Source organism: Nyctibius grandis, chromosome 2 (genome assembly GCF_013368605.1).
Source record: "Nyctibius grandis isolate bNycGra1 chromosome 2, bNycGra1.pri, whole genome shotgun sequence".
NCBI lineage: Eukaryota > Metazoa > Chordata > Aves > Nyctibiiformes > Nyctibiidae > Nyctibius > Nyctibius grandis.
Window position 1 is genome coordinate 5,626,996 of NC_090659.1, and position 20,296 is coordinate 5,647,291.

Sequence of the window (20,296 nt, forward strand, 5' to 3'; positions counted from 1 at the left end):
GGGCGCCCGGCTCCCCGCAGGGCGAGGCGAGGGTCTCGTCCTCTCTAAGAGCAACCGGCCTGAAAAGCCCCCCGGTGACACCGGCGCTTGCCCAGGGGGAGTTTCCAGCCACGGGCACCTGAGACTGGAAGTAGAGACACCCTAAATACCGCCGTGAAAAACCAGAACGACGCTACCCGGAGCTTTTATTACAACTCTGACTAAGCAATGATGCATCCCACAAAACTTCCTTTTCCTTTGTTTTATTCCAAAAGCACATTAAAAACGGTTTAAAAATATTACACATGGCCGTCGCAGTTTCTCAGAGCGCTGTCTCTCCGTTGACTAAAAATACACCCCCAGAAAACCCCTTCCACTCTCACAGTTCTTTTCCTCAGAAACCAGGCTATTTTAACACCCCGCTTTGTTTCCTTCGCAGGCTGGGATAACCCAGGTCACACAACCAGCACACCCCACTCGATGAATACATGTGCAGTTCTGTCCCCATACCAGGGCTTGGCAGGGCTGCGAGGCCTCCGTGCACCTACATGTGTCCTTGTAGGTCCTTGTAGTGTTTTCTTCTCTGATCCAAAGAGATCTCGAGCTGTTGCACCATCATTCCCCTCCATTGACATGCTGCTCCCCAAGGCTCGAGGCCGCTTCCTCATCAAAGGTGCTCCCCCGAGAAGCAGTGGCCCTCCTGGGACCCCGTGGTGCTGCCCACGCTCTTCTGAGCACCCATGAAGATGCCAGAGAAGATGCTGCTTCCTACCAGGCCTCTCAGCTCAGGGCCCACAGAGCGTTTGAGAAGCGGCGCTCCCTCGGGGCTGAGCAGCCTGTAGTGGGCCTAAATACAGCGAGCACAAGCGACCTGTGACTGAACTCATGAGTAATGTGAGGAGTAGCTGCCACTGTGTGGCTGAAGACATTCCCTCAGCCAGACTGAACGAGATGAGAAAAGGAATGTAACAGCAGTGGGAGGAAAAGCAAACACTGAAGCGAGCAGACATGTTACCAGTCTCAAAAAAAACCCCAAACCCTCGACAAAAAACAACCCCAGAAAGATTATAGGAGGAGATCAGAGCAGAGAATCTGTGAACATCTGGAAACAAAAGACCTGACTCTACCTCTGCGTGTACTTTCTCTGGGTTCTTAGGAGTCCTAGGACGTCTGGGCAGCCAACCAGTGAGGGCCGGTGAACAGGGGCTCAGTTCTGCACGGCTGTGCAGGCACCCAGCTCATCTGTCGGAGGACAAACCATCTGTCTGCTACTCAGGCTTCGCCCTGTGGCAACATCATCACCACCACCGGGCCGCTCCCCTGTGAGGTAGGTAGTTCACCTGTGCAAGGATCATTTGTCCAATCAAAGCCTTACCATCAACCTCTTTAAAAACCTGACATAAACATCAGACAACTAAGCTATCTAAAAAGGTTACCCCAAATCCCACTACCTGCTTCTGTCACAGAACCTAATACCCCAAGTGCTATCACACAGGTGAGAAAACACTGACCATCTGCCAAAAACGGGCACCCACCTCCCAGCTGAGCGTAGCTGACAGCCTGTGTGCCCTGCTCATGAGTACAAAGGGCCTGGTAAAAAGTCCAGTAAAATTAACAGAAAGGCTTCCCCTTGACTGAAGGGGATTTCAGTTACTACCTGTCTCAGAAGGACCCAAGTCCCAAATGGTACCAACCCTCTTCCAGGCATACCCATAACCACCCCGTTAAGTAGCCGTCATCCAACATTCTACTTAGTGTTCTTACAGCAACAGCACAACCCGGTCCCACCGTACGGGAGCAATTTCAAAGTTAGCCTATTGCTGTTCTCTAGCGTAAGGGATGAGGAGTCTGAGAAAAGAGGAAAGAAGATACACTGATCTTCAGATTTCCAGAGATCACTCTGAGCTGAAGAGAAAGACAGAGAAGTCTCTACAGTTCTGTTTTCAGCCGCTCAGAACTGATCTCACTGTAGCTCTTCCTCCTCTTCACTTCGTAAGTCAAGGCTTGGGAATACTCAGACAGCAGATGCTCCCAGTAGCAAGAGACATCCTCCATCTGCAAGTGCTCGGTGATGAATTGGCGTCCCCTAGAGACACACGAGGCACAGTCAGAACCAATTTCCAGTTCCTACAAGAGTCTTTGGTTTTGTTTTACGCGTGTATCGACTTTCACTCTTCTGCGTCTCAAATGAGAAACACCACGCACCGCTCCGTACCGTCTATTTTAATTTCACACTTTTCATTCACGCTCACCGCTCTGACAGTGGCAGCGCTTTTGTTATCCTCAGGATGGGATTTGTTATCGGGGATAATAAAGACCAGATTTCACGTATCAGATACAGCCTGAGCAGCGGTGATGCACGCTGCTTCACAAGGCAGTCGCTGCCAGCCTGGATCCATAATGCAGACACAGTTCCCAGGGGTCAACTCACCTCATCCTGAGACGAAAGCTCCCACCCTCCGATGGCTTTCGGTGGGGTTCCTGACATGGGTCACACCTGAACCAAAGGCCTAAGCGTACAATCTTATTCTCCGCTTCCCCCTGCTCGTTACGAGTTCCCCAACCCTGCTGATATTACTGCAGAGAATCATTTCTACTCCACCCTATTAATACTAGGTTGTATTTGATAGGTAACCCCTCCAAAAGCTGCCTAAGAACATGTTTTGGAAGAAGAGTGCCTGACAGCCAGAAAGAACACACAACTTACCTCTCTGAAATCTCTTGTGCTAAGGCATCGTTTTCCTTTACAAATTGCAACAGCTCCCTAAAATGAAGAAAAATAAAATGCTATGAAACACCTAATTCAATGGAGAACATCATCCCTTCGATGAACTATTGTGGAGGACGAGATTAAAGACCTACAACTGAGCGAGGGACTGGTGCTCCTCGTTACAGAGCACAGAAGAAACCTGCCATTCTCAGTTGTTCCCTATCAGTTCTGGACAGCGTGCTGAAATCTGGGAGTTAACACACTTCTGGCCCAGCGACACACTCCTCTTACCCTGATCTGTGCTGCAGATTTAAGTGCCTACTGCCTGCTGCTTTCAGTGAGGGTGACAGACCTCCGTACCCCAGTGAGACTGAACCCTCTAAGTAACAGGAGCAAAAGATTCTTTGGGGGCAGTAATAAAGGGAAAACAACATGACCTCCAAGAGCCTCTGTGTGATGCCTAGGAGTGGAGGCCCTTAGCACAACACAGACCAAACTGCCTTCCCAAACACAGAATCACAGAATCAACCAGGTTGGAAGAGACCTCAGGGATCATTGAGTCCAACCGTTGCCCTGACACCACCATGTCAACTAGACCATGGCACTGAGTGCCATGTCCAGTCTTTTCTTAAACACATCCAGAGATGGTGACTCCACCACCTCCCTGGGCAGCCCCTTCCAATGGCTAATGACCCTTTCTGAAAAGAAATTCTTCCTAATGTCCAACCTGAACCTCCCCTGGCGAAGCTTGAGGCTGTGTCCTCTTGTCCTATCGCTAGTTTCCCGGGAGAAGAGGCCAACTCCCACTTCACTACAACCTCCCTTCAGGTAGTTGTAGGCTGCAATAAGGTCACCTCTGAGCCTCCTCTTCTCCAGGCTAAACACCCCCAGCTCCCTCAGCCGTTCCTCGTAGGTCAGACCCTCCAGACCCTTCACCAGCTTGGTCGCCCTCCTCTGGACTCGCTCCAACACCTCAACATCTTTCTTGAAGTGCGGGGCCCAGAACTGGACACAGGATTCAAGGTGCGGCCTCACCAGTGCCGAGTACAGAGGGACGATCACTTCCCTAGACCGGCTGGCTACACTATTCCTAATAGAGGCCAGGATGCCATTGGCCTTCTTGGCCACCTGGGCACACTGCTGGCTCATGTTTAGCCGCCTGTCGATCAGCACCCCCAGGTCTCTTTCCACCGGGCCGCTCTCTAACCACTCTTCCCCCAGCCTGTAGCGCTGCAGGGGGTTGTTGTGGCCCAAGTGTAAGACCCGGCACTTGTTCTTGTTGAACCTCATGCCGTTGGTCTCGGCCCATCTATCTAACCTGTCCAGATCATCTAACCTACACACAGCAGCGTGTTCCTGTGGCATGCAATGCTCCCCTGAACACACTGAGGTCTCACACCTGACACCAGAGAGGTCTGATTGGACCGGGATGTAGTGAACCCAAGGCTTCAGCTGGGGGTAGAAGAACTCCAACCATTCTTCTCCAACGTGAAAGACGAGTGAACCACACAAGAAGAGGTGTTTCAACCGGAAACTAGCAGCCACTCCCCGGAAATTGAACAGATACCTTTAAAAGGAGAAGGAAAAAGAGGGACCTGATTACTCTTGAAGAGCAAGAAACTGAGCTCCGAGCAGCAGCCAGCCTTCCCTCACAGGGAGCAGCTGGGGTGGGTCTCCCTCCCAATGCACCAAGCACCTCTTGCTGAAACAAAGGGAAGACTTTTATTGGAAGCTCCTCACGGGAAAGGTGAGCTAAGTTAGGGATGTGCAAGGTGAGTTGTCAAAGCTGAGGTTGAGAAGCAAGGCGTGCTGCTTTACCTCTGATACAGACACCTCCTCGCAACAAACCAGAAGAGGCCTCACCGACAACTGCCAACAAGGCATGGAAGGTCACCAGGTGGATGCTGACCCTGTGACTCTGCGCTTCAGAGACTCTGGTACCACGAGGAGCTTTTTCCCAATTCTCTGTTGTCTTGCAGTGAGCTTTTTCGTTCATTGTTCTGCTTTGCCACATCTGTCTCAGTTGTTTTTTTGGGTTTTTTTCCCCCCTCTGGGATTCTGCTTTAATCTGAATCTAATTGTTTCATATTAACTTGGGAATGCAACCCGAGGAGGTTAAACAGGCTAGCACACAACAGATGGACTTTGCAGATAACAAAGAATCCACAATTTTGTTTTCAGTATTTTCTGCCAAGTCAGTAAAGTAGGCTTGGCTGGGGGAGGATTTCTCTTAGCAAACTGCATCTCAGAAGGATGTTTGTTTGCTTACTTGCTTGCTTTTTTAAACCCACATTTCGCCAATTATATGGAAAGCTGTTTTTCCTGTGGGTAAAACCCCTCAGTACATACAACTAATCTTTGAAGTCAAACATTTTGGGCTGGGGGAAGGGAGTTCTTCCTTTAATGAAGCTATTTTGGGCAAGATGGGGATTATTATATATATTTGAGGTGAGATGGGAATTATAGCTAAACTTAGTTCAGCAGTAAGTGACAGGGAGTATATCTGAAATTAGTTTGCATCCTTTGTATTACCTAGGAGCTCAAGGCAGAGATGAGGAGCTCGTCATATTAGGAACTCAACAAATACATGTAGAGATGTAACAAGAACAGTGGTCTGGAAGCAAGGAAAAGCCTCTGTCCAATTCCAGACACAGCTCCCACCATCCGTGACCTCAGCCAACGAAGGAAGCAGTGACAAGTTCATGTTGACCCCACCAGACCCTGGCCTACAACAAAAACGTGTGAGAATGTCTCAGCCCATACTGTACGAGGGGCTTAGGAGGTATCAGGAGCTGGGAAGTCTGTGTGTAACAGAAGGGAGAAATCTGGGCAGCAGTCTAGTGAAATATAAAATGAGACACGTCAATCACATTTGCACAAAAACACAGATTCAGCCAAATTACTGAGTTCTTGTATCAGCAGATTCCAGCTGGTAGAATCGTAACTAGGTAATTTTAAAGCAAAAGAAAAAGCAAAACATAGACAAACAAGTGCACACACACTAAGAGCTTATATTTTTACCCAGAAACCCACAGGAATATTACACCAAAAACTTGTCCCTAAAGTAGCTAAAAAATAAAACCCCTTGTAAATGAAAACCACGTTCTCCCAAACAACATACAGAGTATGAATCAATACTGTATCTGCTCAATCATATTCCAGGTTCTCTCTTCTCCTATGGAAACACTTGCCCCAGTGTGCTATGAGGACATGATTCCTTAGCTCCTCATGTCTTTGAAGACAGTAATGCTGTCGCTGTAGCATTGAAAAAATAATTCTGAACACACAGCTTGGGACAGGAATATAAAGAAAAATTGATAGAAAGCCTTTTTAATCAAAATAAAATAAAAATTTCAATCTCTATGTTTATTAGTGATCTAAGACCTTTAGTTTCCGCAAAGCACTTTATTCCTCCTGAGCTGACAGGGGAAAGCTGACACTGAAAGAGGCCATGCTCAGCTCCCACATTTTCAACTGCCTTAAGTCTGCTCACAAGCTTTCTTGTCTGCATGGAGCTGGTTGTTGGAATTAGACCTTAAAATAAAACGAGCCCTTACACCACGCAAGGAAAGAAATAACCCATTGCCCTTGAGCAGCTTTACTAATCAAAACTCTTACTTGTATTTGCAGTGATCGACCAGTGGAATTTCCTTTGCAGGAGGCTTCCCTAAGGTGTCCTTAGAATAAAGAGAATTAAAAAAAAAAAAATCAGTAAGTTTTATATGGTGATTTCATATTTGTTTTCCTTCTCAGTTAGAAACAAAGCTGAAGTCTCAAAACCCGCCATTCCCACTTCTGAGAAAACCTTCTCTGGAGGGCTTTTAGAAGTATGATGAAGAATTCCCAGCCCTTCAAACAAGAAAAAAAGTTCACTAAATTAGGCACTGCCTGTAAGCAAACGCCAGCACAAACACATTAAATGATAATGTTTAGTTGGCAGCTACAGAGTGGAAAACAGCTTGGGACAGTGGACTACGTGAAGCCAAGCGTAACGGGATTAGCCAAGTCTGTCTGGAGAGAGCTGGACTGACCAGTACAGAACTAAAAAGTTATCAGAAAGTTATCAACAATGAGACCAAGAAATGGAGATGACAGAAAAAGGTTTAAAAAGACTGACAGCAACACACAGGCAGCTTGGGGCTAGACGGGTAAGAGCTGGCTAATTTTGTTGTAATGGAAGAGGAGGGGATTGGCATAGGTTCACGTGCTGGTTTCCTTGAACAAAAAGTGTAGATGGGAGAAAAATGTTTGGTCTGCCAGGCTCTAGAGACTCCTTCCTTTCATCCGTCCGAGAGATGCGGCCATCAAAGGAACTACAAGCCTCCCCCGCTCTAGAGGATCGCCCACAACTCTCCACCAAGATGCATCTCAATCATCAAAGCCATCTTGCAACGCTACCCTTTGTGGCCTTCGCACTCAGGAGACAGACAACACCCACACACCTTCTCGGATTTCCAAGCCTGGTTTTTCGTGTACTCGGCATCAACAAGTTCTGGGTTTTCTCGGGACAGCAGAATGAGGGGATCTCTCTCGGGGCTCGTTCTGCAAAAGAAATGCTATCAGTCATTGCCAATCCACCTGACCCAACACAGCTAACAAGCTATAGGACTCAAGATCCTGCCTCTTTGTGAAGCTGACCTCCCTATGTCCCCCAAAAACATTATTAAGTGCCTACCATACAGTGTATTTCTATCCAAGCGTGTATTAGCAGAAGAGAATGAGTTATGTGAACCAAAAAATGATTTTAAGTCCTGTTTCTTTATTCACTTACTAAATATTTAATAGTATTATTTAAGTAATTCCCAGGACAAATCAGCAAAGATGTATTTTCCTTCAGGCATTATCCTGATGGGTGCCAAATACTTTAACTCCCTTCTAAGTCAGAGAGAGCCAAGAGATGCTAAGCACCTTCAGCACTTGATCCCTCTGACACTAATTTAAAATGCTACTGATAAACCATAGACTCATAGAATGGTTTGGGTTGGAAGGGACCTTAAAGATCATCTAGTTCCACCCCGCCTGCCACAGGCAGGGACACCTTTCCACTATTCCAGGTTGCTCAAAGCCTCATCCAACCTGGCCTTAAACACTGCCACGGAGGGGGCAGCCACAACTTCTCTGGGTAACCTGTTCCAGTGTCTCACCACCCTCACAGGAAAGAATTTCTTCCTAATATCTAATCTAAATCTACCCTCTTTCAGTTTAAAACCGTTCCCTCTTGTCCTGTCACTACTTGCCCTTGTAAAAAGGCTTTCCTGTAGGCCCCCTTCAGGTACTGGAAGGCTGTACAAGGTTACAATATCCCTAAAACACACTCCTCCTCATCTCCTGAGCCTACCTAGTAAGATATCAAATCCATCCCTATTGGGGATGGAAGAGGAACAAAAAGGAGTAGAGGTTAACACTGTTTGCAAACTGTCACTGGAGAAAGGGCAAAAATAATCTTCCCTCTTATCCCACACCACTCAGGTAACTTAATCCAAGAATACTCGTTGATTCCCTGTCAAGCACTTGCATAGAGAACAAAGCATTCACACTGGCAAGAAGCATGCACATCAATATCCAGTCTTTAAATTCATGAACCTGCTGGTTCCCTTCACAGAACAAAACAAGCTGGTTCCTAGTGGGACAGTTTTACTCATTAAGAAATAACATAGCAAACCCACCACAACTTCTGTTTCCAATATTAGACTTCTTAGAATAAACTAGTTGCAAATGGCAATCCTAATGGAGAATCACTAACGGGGAAATGCTGCTGTACAAAATGCCTGGCTTTCCTCACTTTTAAAAATACACTCTGGGTTACATTTGTTTAGGTCTTAGAGACACAGAAATTTCTCCACACAGACATATTTTGGTAGAATCTCCTGCTGTAGGAAGATATGCTCACCTGGATCCTCGGAAATATCCTTTGGAGATTTTTTTCATCCATGGCCATTTTTCTGCAGATCTGAAAATATTGTTTATACATAAACATAAATATATAAATGAGTTAATATAACCACGAAACAGCACTGTCATCAGTTTTCACAGCATAATCTCTTTTCATTATTCTTCATTTTTGATAGAAATCACAAACAAAACAAACCTGCCTGGTGTTTTGCATTTAAAACACAGGGGTTCATTGTTTTCCCAAATAACTTTTGTTTTAAATCTAAATGAGTCCTTCAAAATAGCTGCTCACATGTCTTATTTCTGTCAGTGCAGTCACCTGCCTCCCTCTGGGAAACTCTTTTGTTGCACTTTTTTGTTTCACCTGGCTTGACATGTAGGTCCTGAGCCCCAAACTGATCTGCACAGGTCAAGCTCTGCATCTGCTTGTAATCCAGTGACACAAGTGGGGTTCACTGGGAGAGAAAGGATAAGTAAATGCTTTGGACCTTCATTATATTAATCACATTAGGCTTCAGCTATGATTAGTCCCATAGATCTTCAGATTTTGAAGAGGAAAACATTCAGCCTTGCATTGTGATGTCAAGTGATTGACATCAAGGTGGGTTTTTTTCTTCTTATGTTTCTGTGTTCAGTTACTGTTGCACACTTTGTCACTCTCCATGGGAAATAGACCCTTATTCTGCTAATAGTCAAAGATCCTGCCAACAGACAGACTTCCAGTCAGAAATGTCTTCTGTCTTACTCTCAAGACCAGTAATAACTCCTGATGCTTAGGGACAAGTCCAGGTTTCTTTATTGCACAACAACACTCAAGTAAAAGCTGATCTAAAGAAGGCTTTCCTTTACCCTTCCAGAAGCTTATACAAACACCCTGGATCATCCCTGCCGTGAAAAAAACACAGCTCTTAGAGAAGTAGTTGGAAACAAAGGAAAATATTTCCATGTGTCAGGGGAGATTTCTGCAGGCAAAAGATAACTGCTGCTTTATTGACAAACCCTATCCCAACAAAAATGATAGTAATCTGGCCCTGCCAGCATGAAAAATGTGTCTACTTTGTCCTCTGCATTCCTTACTAAAGTGCTGGAAAGAGAGAAGCTAATTATAACTTCTGGTTACATCACCCAAAGGTTTCCATGGAGAATTCTTATACAGCAGTTGGGCTGAATGTAGTTAATGAGAGGCAGCAGGACAGATCACAGGCCAACAGGTCTATGGTCTTAGAATTCAACGCTGCCCTAGTGCTGTCCAGTGCTAGATGGCCTTTAGTGTGAGTCTGTCTTCCATTAAACCCCACCCCCCCCCATGTATAACCATTTCCAAAACATACCTTCTGAGGTCCTCTCTCATGAGGTCCCAGCGCCCTAAACCTGTTGGGTAAATTGGCCAAACAGCTGGTCCTCCTTCCCAAAATGTCCAGGCAGGATACATGATATCATGGTATTCGGGTGTCTTAAGAGAAAGAATAGTAACTTAAGAATAAGAGTAATATCTGCTTCAGTTTACTGAGCCCACCAGTAATGCATGTCCTTTCTCAGAGCTCTGTCAGCTTTCTCCGTTACTGTTTCACGAGCAGCCATGAGAGCTTTGCGGTCACCACGCAATATTGAAATGTTTCAATGATTTAAAAAAGGTCTTGCAAGATTTATGTCTTGCTGCAGGACAACACAGGACTTTCATGTTAGAAAATAACAAGAGAGATCCATGATACAACTGATTAGTAAATAGCAGAAGACCTAAGCTCCACTCACCTTGCTAAAGACTTGTGCCTATGTGTAGCTACAAATGTTTTCTACTGATCATAAGTTAAGAGGCTTTTATTATCTCCTCAGAGACAGAGGCACTTATAGACACTTTGACATTTAGGTTTCCAATTTGACATTTAGGTTTCCAACACTTCACTTCATTCCAGCCTTCCTACAGATCACTTAAAAATTCACTGTAACAAATATCCAGGTCATGTAAGAATTTCAGTTCCTCACTCCTATTTGGATGCTTAAATTCCCACATAATCAGAAGGAAGATGAGCACTGAAGTAAGACTAAACCCTTTCACGAAACCAGACTATAGGCCACTTCCTTGCACTAGTAATAAACTTCCTACACCATTATCTGTCACCTGGAGATACTGGAGAGAGTCCAAGGCCACCAAGGTAGTTAGGAGGTTGGCGTACTCGACAGATAAACAGGGGCTGAGGAATGTGTTTGTTCATGCACAGAAAGAGGAGGCTTGGGGGAATCCAAATGCTGTCCCCTCCTACCTAACGAGAGAGTTCAAAGATGGAGGCAGACTCTTTTCAGAAGTGCAGAGACAGAACGAGAAGAAACAGGCTTTGATTACAAGACGGGAAATTCCAATTAGATCTTGGGAAACATGTTTTCATTCTGAGGGAGGTCAGATGCTGGCTGTGGACACCCTGTCCTCGGGGATGCTCAGAACTGGGCCGGACACAGCCTGGAGCACCCTGATCTAGCTGGTCCTGCTCTGAGCGTGGTGCTGGACTGGGTGACCTCCTGAGGTCCCTTCCAACTGAAATGAGTGTGTGCTTCTATGACCTGCTCCTTCTCAGTCTTGCTATAAACAGGCATCGATAACAAACCATGACAGCTCCACCACAACCCCAGGATGGGCCTTCTGATGTGCAGAACAGGACAATCCTGCAATCCCCTACATTTTCAGCCTTAAAATGCACCCTGGACCCTTCCTCATTCCAGCAGCGACTAACACGGGCCGGTTAAATGCGAGCTGTGCCCGGGTCACTGTGTTTCAGTTAAGGACAGGGCTGAGGTTACAGTTCAGGTGACCGGAGAACTCAGTTTCTTGTGGGGTTCTGCAAGGCACCCGGGGGCAGGATGATGAATACGGCTGCAAAGATTAAACTTCTGCAACCTGCTCCGCACCAACGTGGGTCCTGCTGGCCAGAGTTAAGGCTGTGCAGTGGCCAACAGGCAAGACAGCTAGCCTTACTACTGCATCTGGCAGTGAACACGGCTCTTGAATGACAGTGCTTGCAATGCTGCATCGAAATTCTAGAGTCTTGGGATGGCTGGGGCCTAGGCAATAGTTACAGATCGTGTTAGGGTTCAGACTGCATGAGCTGAGACCTGGGTAATTGGATGAAGGAATAGAGTGCACTGTCAGCAAGTTCGCTGATGACACAAAACTGGGAGGAGTGGCTGACACACCGGAAGGCTGCGCAGCCATTCAGAGAGACCTGGACAGGCTGGAGAGTTGGGCGGGGAGAAATTTAATGAAATATAACAAGGGCAAGTGTAGAGTCCTGCATCTGGGCAAGAACAACCCCATGTACCAGTACAAGTTGGGGACAGACCTGTTGGAGAGCAGCGTAGGGGAAAGGGACCTGGGGGTCCTAGTGGACAACAGGATGACCATGAGCCAGCAGTGTGCCCTTGTGGCCAAGAAGGCCAATGGCATCCTGGGGTGTATTAGAAGGAGTGTGGTTAGCAGGTCAAAAGAGGTTCTCCTCCCCCTCTACTCTGCCCTGGTGAGGCCGCATCTGGAATATTGTGTCCAGTTCTGGGCCCCTCAGTTCAAGAAGGACAGGGAACTGCTAGAGAGAGTCCAGCGCAGAGCCACGAAGATGATTAAGGGGGTGGAACATCTCCCGTATGAGGAGAAGCTGAGGGAGCTGGGTCTCTTTAGCTTGGAGAAGAGGAGACTGAGGGGTGACCTCATTAATGTTTATAAATATGTAAAGGACAAGTGTCATGAGGATGGAGCCAGGCTCTTCTCAGTGACATCCCTTGACAGGACAAGGGGCAATGGGTGCAAGCTGGAACACAGGAGGTTCCACATAAATATGAGGAAAAACTTCTTTACGGTGAGGGTGACCGAACACTGGCACAGGCTGCCCAGAGAGGTTGTGGAGTCTCCTTCTCTGGAGACATTCAAAACCCGCCTGGACGCGTTCCTGTGTGATATGGTCTAGGCAATCCTGCTCCGGCAGGGGGATTGGACTAGATGATCTTTCGAGGTCCCTTCCAATCCCTGACATTCCGTGATTCTGTGATTCTGTGTAAGGTGCTACAAGTCCGTCAAAACAGAACAGGGCCTGAACTAGCAAGGGCAAATGGCTTATTGCTTCTTTTTGCATCTTACTGTCTGCTGGGCTTCAGCCAAGGCCAGGATCACGATCAGGGTTTGGCAGTGAGGGTGCAGGATTTGGGCACACACTAATGCAAAGCAAGATTTGCTGAAGCTTGAGGTGCAACGATATTTTGTTGGAAAGGATGAGACACTATGCTACAGTCAGGTTTAACAATGAGAGGCAGGAAAACATACGGGAAGGCTCTCCAGTCTGGGAACAGAGACACAGAGAGCAAATGTCTCTATGTGTGTGCACGTTTGGAGGTGGAAAAGGGAATCCAGAGGAAAAGGAGTCACAGAAAACAGCAATATTACAGAAAAGAAGATATGAAACACTCATCTGTGGTACCAAAAAAGAGGATTAAAATATTCATATTAAATGAGATTAACTGTGTGACACCTGACTGATGATCAAAAATCCCTAACAATGCTAATAAACTACGGCTACAATTTTAACAGAGGCGTTGTAGCAAACGACAGCGATGCTGGCACACAGCCCATCCAGCTGTGCATCATTCCACTGTGGCAGAAGTACATTGTTTGACCTGGAAGAGGAGCTCATGAGGGGAAAAACTGTTCTATGGAATAAATCTGCAAGTCTGTCTGCCCGAAAACTGGAAGTGAAAGGAAACATAAAGAGCAAAAAAAGAACAAGCAATTTTGACACACAGAAAATCTGTGGGGAACCATCCTCAAAAAACGTGTTCCCAAGAGAGAGGAGGACATGCATGTCTCAAATGCTCAGCTGTTAAAGCTGTGCACACCTTACTGAAGGAGAAGACTGGGATAACGGGTTTCATCCACTTGGGGACCTGGGGGTAGTCTCGCACGTTGATCACCATTTCCATGTCAGGGAGGCGGTCGATGATTTCCAGAAGGAAGTGCTCAACTCCACTGCATCTGTGGAGAAATGACACACGGCAAAGAGCTGTAAGGAGAAGGCGCAACCTTGCGGTCTCTCGCAGGCCTTTCTCTCTGCGCGGGAGCAGAAGAGATGGTGAGCCTGGGCCAGACCATGATGCAGGCTGGGAAGTGCCTATAGCAGCCTCTAAGACCCAATGCAGTACAGACACCAATGAAGCAACCCATCCTGTTAAACCTGGCCTAAGCTGCAGCTTTCTCTGAGATCCCACAATCAACCAACCTTCTGTACACTGACACTTATCTCTTGCTACATTTAAGCCTCATACATAATTTCTAGGCTTCCACTCTGATAAGGAACTCAGACCTCTGAAATATCATGACATTAGGAAGAATTTCTTCTCAGAAAGGGTTGTTAGACATTGGAAGGGGCTGCCCAGGGAGGTGGTGGAGTCACCATCTCTGGAGGTGTTTAAGAAAAGACTGGACATGGCACTTAGTGCCATGGTCTAGTTGACATGGTGGTGTCAGGGCAATGGTTGGACTCGATCCCAGAGGTCTCTTCCAACCTGACTGATTCTGTGATTCTGTGATTGTGCTCAGTGACTTCTAACTTGGCAGATCTGGAAGTACTCCTGTGCCCCAGCTAGGGAGACGAGATCTTCTGCACAGCTCTTACCTTGCAGGGAACAAGCAGTCCTGCTCACGGTACAACTTGTGCTCAATGATTTGGTAGTGTGTCCCAACCTTCCGGCTCACCGCGTCTGATACCATCTCCTTGGAAATGCCACCTCGAAAAGGAGCCAGGTCCTGCTTCCAGACACTGAAACAAAACAATCAGCCGTTATTATGTACAACAGGGAGGATACTGTGCATTAAGCTACTGCAGTATACAGAACAGACTTCTAGCTAAAACAAATCCTGTGTAGCTTCCAGGAGCTCTGCTACACGTGGCATAACGGAGAATTTAAGTCACTTGGAACAGCTGTTTCTCAGAGGCTCAAAGGTCCAAGCTTCACTCTTTGACTCTCTATGTGCTGTTTGCCCAAACGGAAAGCCCAGCACAGGACTCTGAGGCTAAATCAACACGGACAACTCTAGTTACTCTCCCAGAAAGCACCTTACATACCCTGTCAGGTTATGGGTAAAAGCCTTCAGCTCTCTTAACCTTTGAGTTGTGAAGCTTGTGCTCTAGTCTTCCATGAATAGTCCACCAAGACCAAACTCCTCATAATGTCACGCTATATCAGACATAAAAAAAGAAGGTAAGAGTCTAGTCCCAAGGAGCAGCATTGCCAAGTAATGCTGTGTGCAGCGAAAGCCAGCCCAGGAGGAGAGGCCTGTGTGGCATGTGTTTTGTGACAGCTGCACATCACCAGTGAGCTCCAGGAACGCAGTATGAAAACATAAACCTAACGAATATAAGAAAATACAGAAGCAGGATGCAGTTTATATAAATTTAGTCTAAAGGTCCCCAGATCTAACTGCTTGGAGCAGTTAACACTGTTGTAACAGCCATGGAGACGTCCTCCCCGCTTTTTGGTAGACACTGCATCAATATCATAGTTTAATACAACACCGTTGGGGTGATCCCACCGTGAGGGTGGTCTAACACCAGCACAGGTTGCCTAGAGAAGCTGTGGAGTCTCTGTTCTTTAAGATACTCAACACTTGACTGGACACTGTCCTGGCAACTCTGCTTGAGCAGAGAGGTTGGACCTGATGATCTCAAGAGTTCCCCTCCAACCTCCAGGATTCTGCTATCCTGCTAGAACAGGAAGAAAGTTGCATTTTTATGGCACATCCATGTCATCGTATCCCAAGTGACAACTGAAAGGTAGCAACGAACAAGTTAGTTAGGACCTTCAGTCCTTGGCCACAGAAGACTAGATACAAGTAGAATCTGTTATATGGGGGAAGTACTGGCTTTCAGTGTTCTACTGCATGTTTACACACCTCCAAAACAACTATCAAAATGAACCAAGTTCAATATAGTGCTCAATCTCAGCCCCAAAACGAGTGAGCACATCCAGTACTTTTAAATAGGAGGCTTAAAGCTGGGCATCTGTGTTTCTGCATTTGGAATCCTAATCCTAAAGGCAGAAGAACAAGTTGACTTTTCCCTGAATTCCCTCTTCTCATTTAAATAAATATGCTGCTTAAAGGTGTCAAAAAACCCAGTCCGACAATCCCTGCCTGTTTGGCAATGATGACCTACGCACCTGTAGTGTTCACCACGCTGCAGCCGTGCTCTGTCAGTGCGAACAGCAAGGAAGTTTGGTTCAGCTACGTCTACAAGACAGAGCAGCCCGCACTTGTACTGCCTACAGTGCTCTTCATCACATACAAGCCTCTAGCTCTCTGCATTAAACTCACTGTAAGAAGATGAGGCCAGCATTTCAAGTCAGAGCGCTGACATCATGCATAATGCTCCATAGTTATAAAAAAATAAACAGGACTTGTGTCTTCCTGAATGAGCTCCTCTTGGATCATGCTTTATTCATATGAAATAAGGTAGTTAAATATCCACCATCACTCCACTTCTCACATGCAGTGAACTCCCTAGAAAAAACACTTAAAAGTACAACACACTTTCACACCAAATGAACCTGTGTTCTGTAACGATCTTTCTTAATGTAGCTATCTAGAATACTTTGCACATACTCGATTTCTTCCACTTTTAAAAGCCCATCGGAAAGACTTGTTAGCAACATTGCACTGAGAGAAGTGGATTGTTAACAGAGATCACCAGCTCTGTGTGGGTTTATTGTGCATATATGAAATGCTGACATAGTGTTTGTTGTTCAGTCACAGAGGACAACAAGGAGAGTGGTCACTCTGCAGGTGGACACACCTTCTGTTGGAACTACGGAGGCCAACCTGTTTCACACAGTGCCATTAATAACTCCCTCCTTGCGAGCACTGTGACCGATGGTGGCTGCAGATGCGATACTTTAGAGCCCAAATATTCTCTAGCTAATTCCCACCCATCTGCACTGGCAAAAGTATTCCCTCTCACGGCCAGAAGCCTGTGAAAAGGAAACCCATCTCTCACCTTTGGTGGCAGCTGCAATTCTCCTTTACGCATGGCTTATAGCCTTCCACAGCTTTCTTAATTTGGTCAGTTATTGCTTTCCATTTAGCATCTAAAGTACACAGGAAGGGAGAGTTAAAGGAATTAATCCATTAAACTATCAGAACAACCAGCAGGAGCTGTATGAGGATTTCTGGTCCAGCTGAGGAGGGGCTGGGCACCCCGTGAGGGTCCCCGGGCTGAAAGCGGAGCCGGGAGGAGCCGGCTCGGGGTGCCGGGGGAGCTGCCCGGCCGAGCGGATGAGGAGGAAGCGGCGAGACTCCCTCAGCGCCCTCACGGGCTCCCGCCTGGACCACCGACCCTCCCCGCCAGCCGCGAAGCCGCGTCCCGTTCCCCTCCCCGGCAACACCCTCACGCCAGGGCGACGCGAAGAGCCCCGGGCGACGCTCACCTGCCGGCTCGCCCGCCGCGGCGAGCTCCAGCCGCCACAGGGCTACCGCCGCCGCCGCCAGCGGCCACAGGGCCAGCGCCGCCCGCCTCATGCCGCCGCCGCCGCCGCCAGCACCGCCCTGCGCATGCGCGACCCGCCGCCGGCGGGAGCGGAGCGGAGGGGAGGGGGGTGTGTGTGGGGGGTGATGCCCCAAGCCAAGATGGCGGCCGCCGCCGCCCGCCCCGCACAAAGATGGCGGCACTACCGGCGGGCGTTGTGCCGCGGCGCTTGGTGATGGGAGCTGTAGTTCCCCCGGCGTCTTAGGGGCGGCGCGGTCCCTCCCCGCTCAAGGGCTGCGTGTGGGGACACCCCCGCGGAGGGCCACATCGTGACCGCAGACGGCTTTTGTAGCTTAACAGAAATAAAGGCACTGGCGTGAAGGGGGGGCTACAGCAAATGGGGACTGTACTGCAAAAATACCCACTGCCTGGAGAAGCTCTGAGTGTGCATCTGCGCTCGTCTCTCCAAACAACCTTCTGTCTCTGCTCGTGTGCACCTCAGGAGTCCCACGAGCCTTAAGAAGATCTTGTGTACCTGGTGGCCCTCACTCCCTTTGGGTTTTTTTGAGGGGGAACTTCCCTTGACACCCGAATTCATCAAGCAGTTTGTCCAGCCTGTAAGAGGCTCCTTCCTCTGGCCTGGCCTCTTGCTGTTGCCAAGGCCTGATTCAATTTGGTCATTTAAGATTAAGTCATGAATCTCATAGTTACGGTATAAAGGTTTAGATTGATTTGTATAAACTCCTCTGCAGCTTCAGGGTTGTGGGCTGCAGGAAAGAAGAGAAACAGCAGGATTGAGAATGGGTGGTTGAGTGCCATCGATGTACCACGTAGGACCTTCTCTTTATCATAGAATCATAGAATCGTCTTGGTTGGAAAGAACTTTTAAGATCATCAAGTCCAACCATTACCCCAGCACTGCCAAGTCCACCACTAAACCATGTCCCTAAGACACGTAAATGGTTTCTAAGAATGGTTACAAAATGGTTTCTAAGAATACAGTCTTCAGAACTACCCCCCACTTAGTGTTGGGGTCAGCTTGGTCATTTGTGGCCAACTTTCAGGAGACAGGCTCATTAATCCGGTGCTGGATGTAACAGCCACGCTGATAAGCAGCCAAATGAATGTAGGTAAGAAGCGCTGGGGCTAAGCAGATACTGTCCTAACGTGAATCCAGACCAGTTGATTGATGCTTCTTCCCTAAGTTGAGTGTGGGAAGGCCTGTTCCCTCTTTGTGGGGTCTGTGTATTCAGATGTGAACACTAAACCTTCATCTTTCCTAGCCCAGATCCAGCTTGGTGGTTTTGGATTCCAGGAGGAGGTGCTGTGGCTGCTTGTTAATAGGAAGGAGATACATTTACGTTAAGTTGGTACCTACAGCATGAATGCTGAGTGATCAGCTGCACAAGCCACCAACTAAGCTTGTAATAAAGGCCTCTTTTATATGAAACTGAATTGGTCCTGTAGGTATCTGTAGGTTTGGATGGAGAAATAGTTACCAGAAAACAGACCAAAGAGGAAAAGCATGTACTGAGGAGGAGTGTGAAGGTTTCCCAAGGACTGATAAATTCTGGAGACCAGTAGTCCTGCTGAATCTGCAAGAGCTGATAAACTCCAGGCACCAAGTGTCGGATCAATCTGTGCAAGGCCACAGGTGAATGCTGGTATCAGCAGTGGGTTGTGTGACTGAAGGGCAGGGGCTCCTATATACAGACAAAGACTGCACCCGTTGAAATAAATTACTTTGAGGGATTTTCTGAACACCTACTTGGAAGAATAGACTAGACTAGACTAGACTAGACTAGACTATTTCAGTTGGAAGGGACCTGCAATGATCATCTAGTCCAACTGCCTGACCAGTTCATAGTTAAAGCATGTTGTTAAGGGCATTGTCCAACTGCCTCTTAAACACTGACAGGGGTGGGGCATCGACCACCTCTCTGGGAGGCCTGTTCCAGTGTTTGACCACCCTCTCAGTAAAGAACTGCTTCCTAATGTCCAGTCTAAACCTCCCCTGGTGCAGCTTTGAACCATTCCCATGCATCCTATCACTGGATCCCAGGGAGAAGAGATCAGCACCTCCCTCTCCACTTCCCCTCCTCAGCAAGCTGTAGAGAGCAAAGAGGTCATCCCTCAGCCTCCTTTTCTCCAAACTAGACAAACCCAAAGTCCTTAGCCACTCCTTACAGGACATGCCTTCCAGCCCTTTCACCAGATTTGTTGCTCTCCTCTGGATGCATTCAAGGACCTTCACAACCTTCTTAAATTGTGGGGCCCAGAACTTCCCACAGTAAGCTGCTAGTGTGTCAGCACAGCCCTCTACTGAGTATGTAGTTGGGGTTGTCCTCCAACTGTTGCTCCAACTGGGTAACTGAGTGATTGTATGAGTGAGCTATGAGGCAATAAGTGAATGTTGTGTGTATTATCTGCCATCAGTAATAACAGCTTCCTAGAGTGAAAAGCTTGAGCACTTCTGGCTGTCTCATCCTAAACTCCTGTTGCACAGCCAAAGAATTTTTAAGTAAATTGGAGGAATTAATCACTTTTTTCCAACTTCTCCTAGAGTCCCTCTGTCTTCCTTTTGGTTTCTGCATAGGGTCTGCTTTCTTCCTTTTCCTCGACTGACCCTTTCACAGCTGCAGTAGTCATGGATCCATAACTGGAGGCTGGTCTGAAGTGAACCTTAAGTAAGGCAAAAGCAAAAATTCCTGATGCTTTTATATATCTATATTTGCCTCCAATGGCCTCCCTCAGTCTTAGCCATCTCTACGTGGCTATTCCACCCATTATTTCTAGCACAGTTTTCTGTCTTCTTTCTTAGGTTCCAGACCAGATTTTCCTGCTTTTTTCCTGGCTGACTGAATAGAGACATCAGCATGCTGTTCCAACACCATTCCTGGTTATTTCTCACAGCTCCCTGCTAGTCTCCTACACAGCCAGTAGAGCTGTAGTAGTTTGCTCTGTAGCAGTTTTCTCTGTAGCAAAGGTTATTTCGGGTGCTTTCTCTGAGGCAAAGAGTAGGAGTGGTAGTCAGCATAAATGTTTAATAGGCCCTGAGAGCTAAGACTTTAAGATGAAGCTCCTTTTGAAGCTCCATTTACAGCCTCTGCTCTCTCAGGCTTCATATAATGAACGCACCCCGGGCCACTGTGGTGTGGTTTTGGCATGCGCTGTAGTTCCCCTCAAGCACCTTGGATGGTTGTAAGCTTCAGAACACCTTGAC

At 47.3% G+C, this 20,296-nt stretch overlaps 1 protein-coding gene across 1 annotated transcript; it reads right to left on the reverse strand.

Annotated features, from left to right (window-relative positions):
- Positions 1–225: 225 nt before the first annotated feature.
- POGLUT1 (protein O-glucosyltransferase 1) lies at positions 226–17,126 on the reverse strand. The gene is made up of 11 exons (XM_068425145.1): positions 17,036–17,126; positions 16,606–16,696; positions 14,230–14,373; positions 13,454–13,589; positions 9,913–10,034; positions 8,580–8,639; positions 7,132–7,231; positions 6,308–6,366; positions 4,089–4,256; positions 2,687–2,743; positions 226–2,065 (listed from the first exon to the last, which is right to left on the reverse strand). The coding sequence occupies exons 1-11, from the start codon at positions 17,124–17,126 to the stop codon at positions 1,909–1,911; spliced, it is 1,185 nt and encodes a 394-aa protein (XP_068281246.1). The 3' UTR covers positions 226–1,908.
- Between the last annotated feature and the right edge of the window lie 3,170 nt (positions 17,127–20,296).

Bases quoted from the DNA above. Each gene is read 5' to 3' on its own strand.
- POGLUT1 (XM_068425145.1), bottom strand. From the start codon at position 17,126: ATGAGGCGGGCGGCGCTGGCCCTGTGGCCGCTGGCGGCGGCGGCGGTA. The intron at 13,590-14,229 runs GTAAGAGCTGTG...ATTTCTCCACAG, and splicing joins GACTGCTTGTTCCCTGCAAG to ATGCAGTGGAGTTGAGCACT. The intron at 2,744-4,088 runs GTGTGAGACCTC...TCTTCATTTTAG, and splicing joins TCAGACCTCTCTGGTGTCAG to GGAGCTGTTGCAATTTGTAA.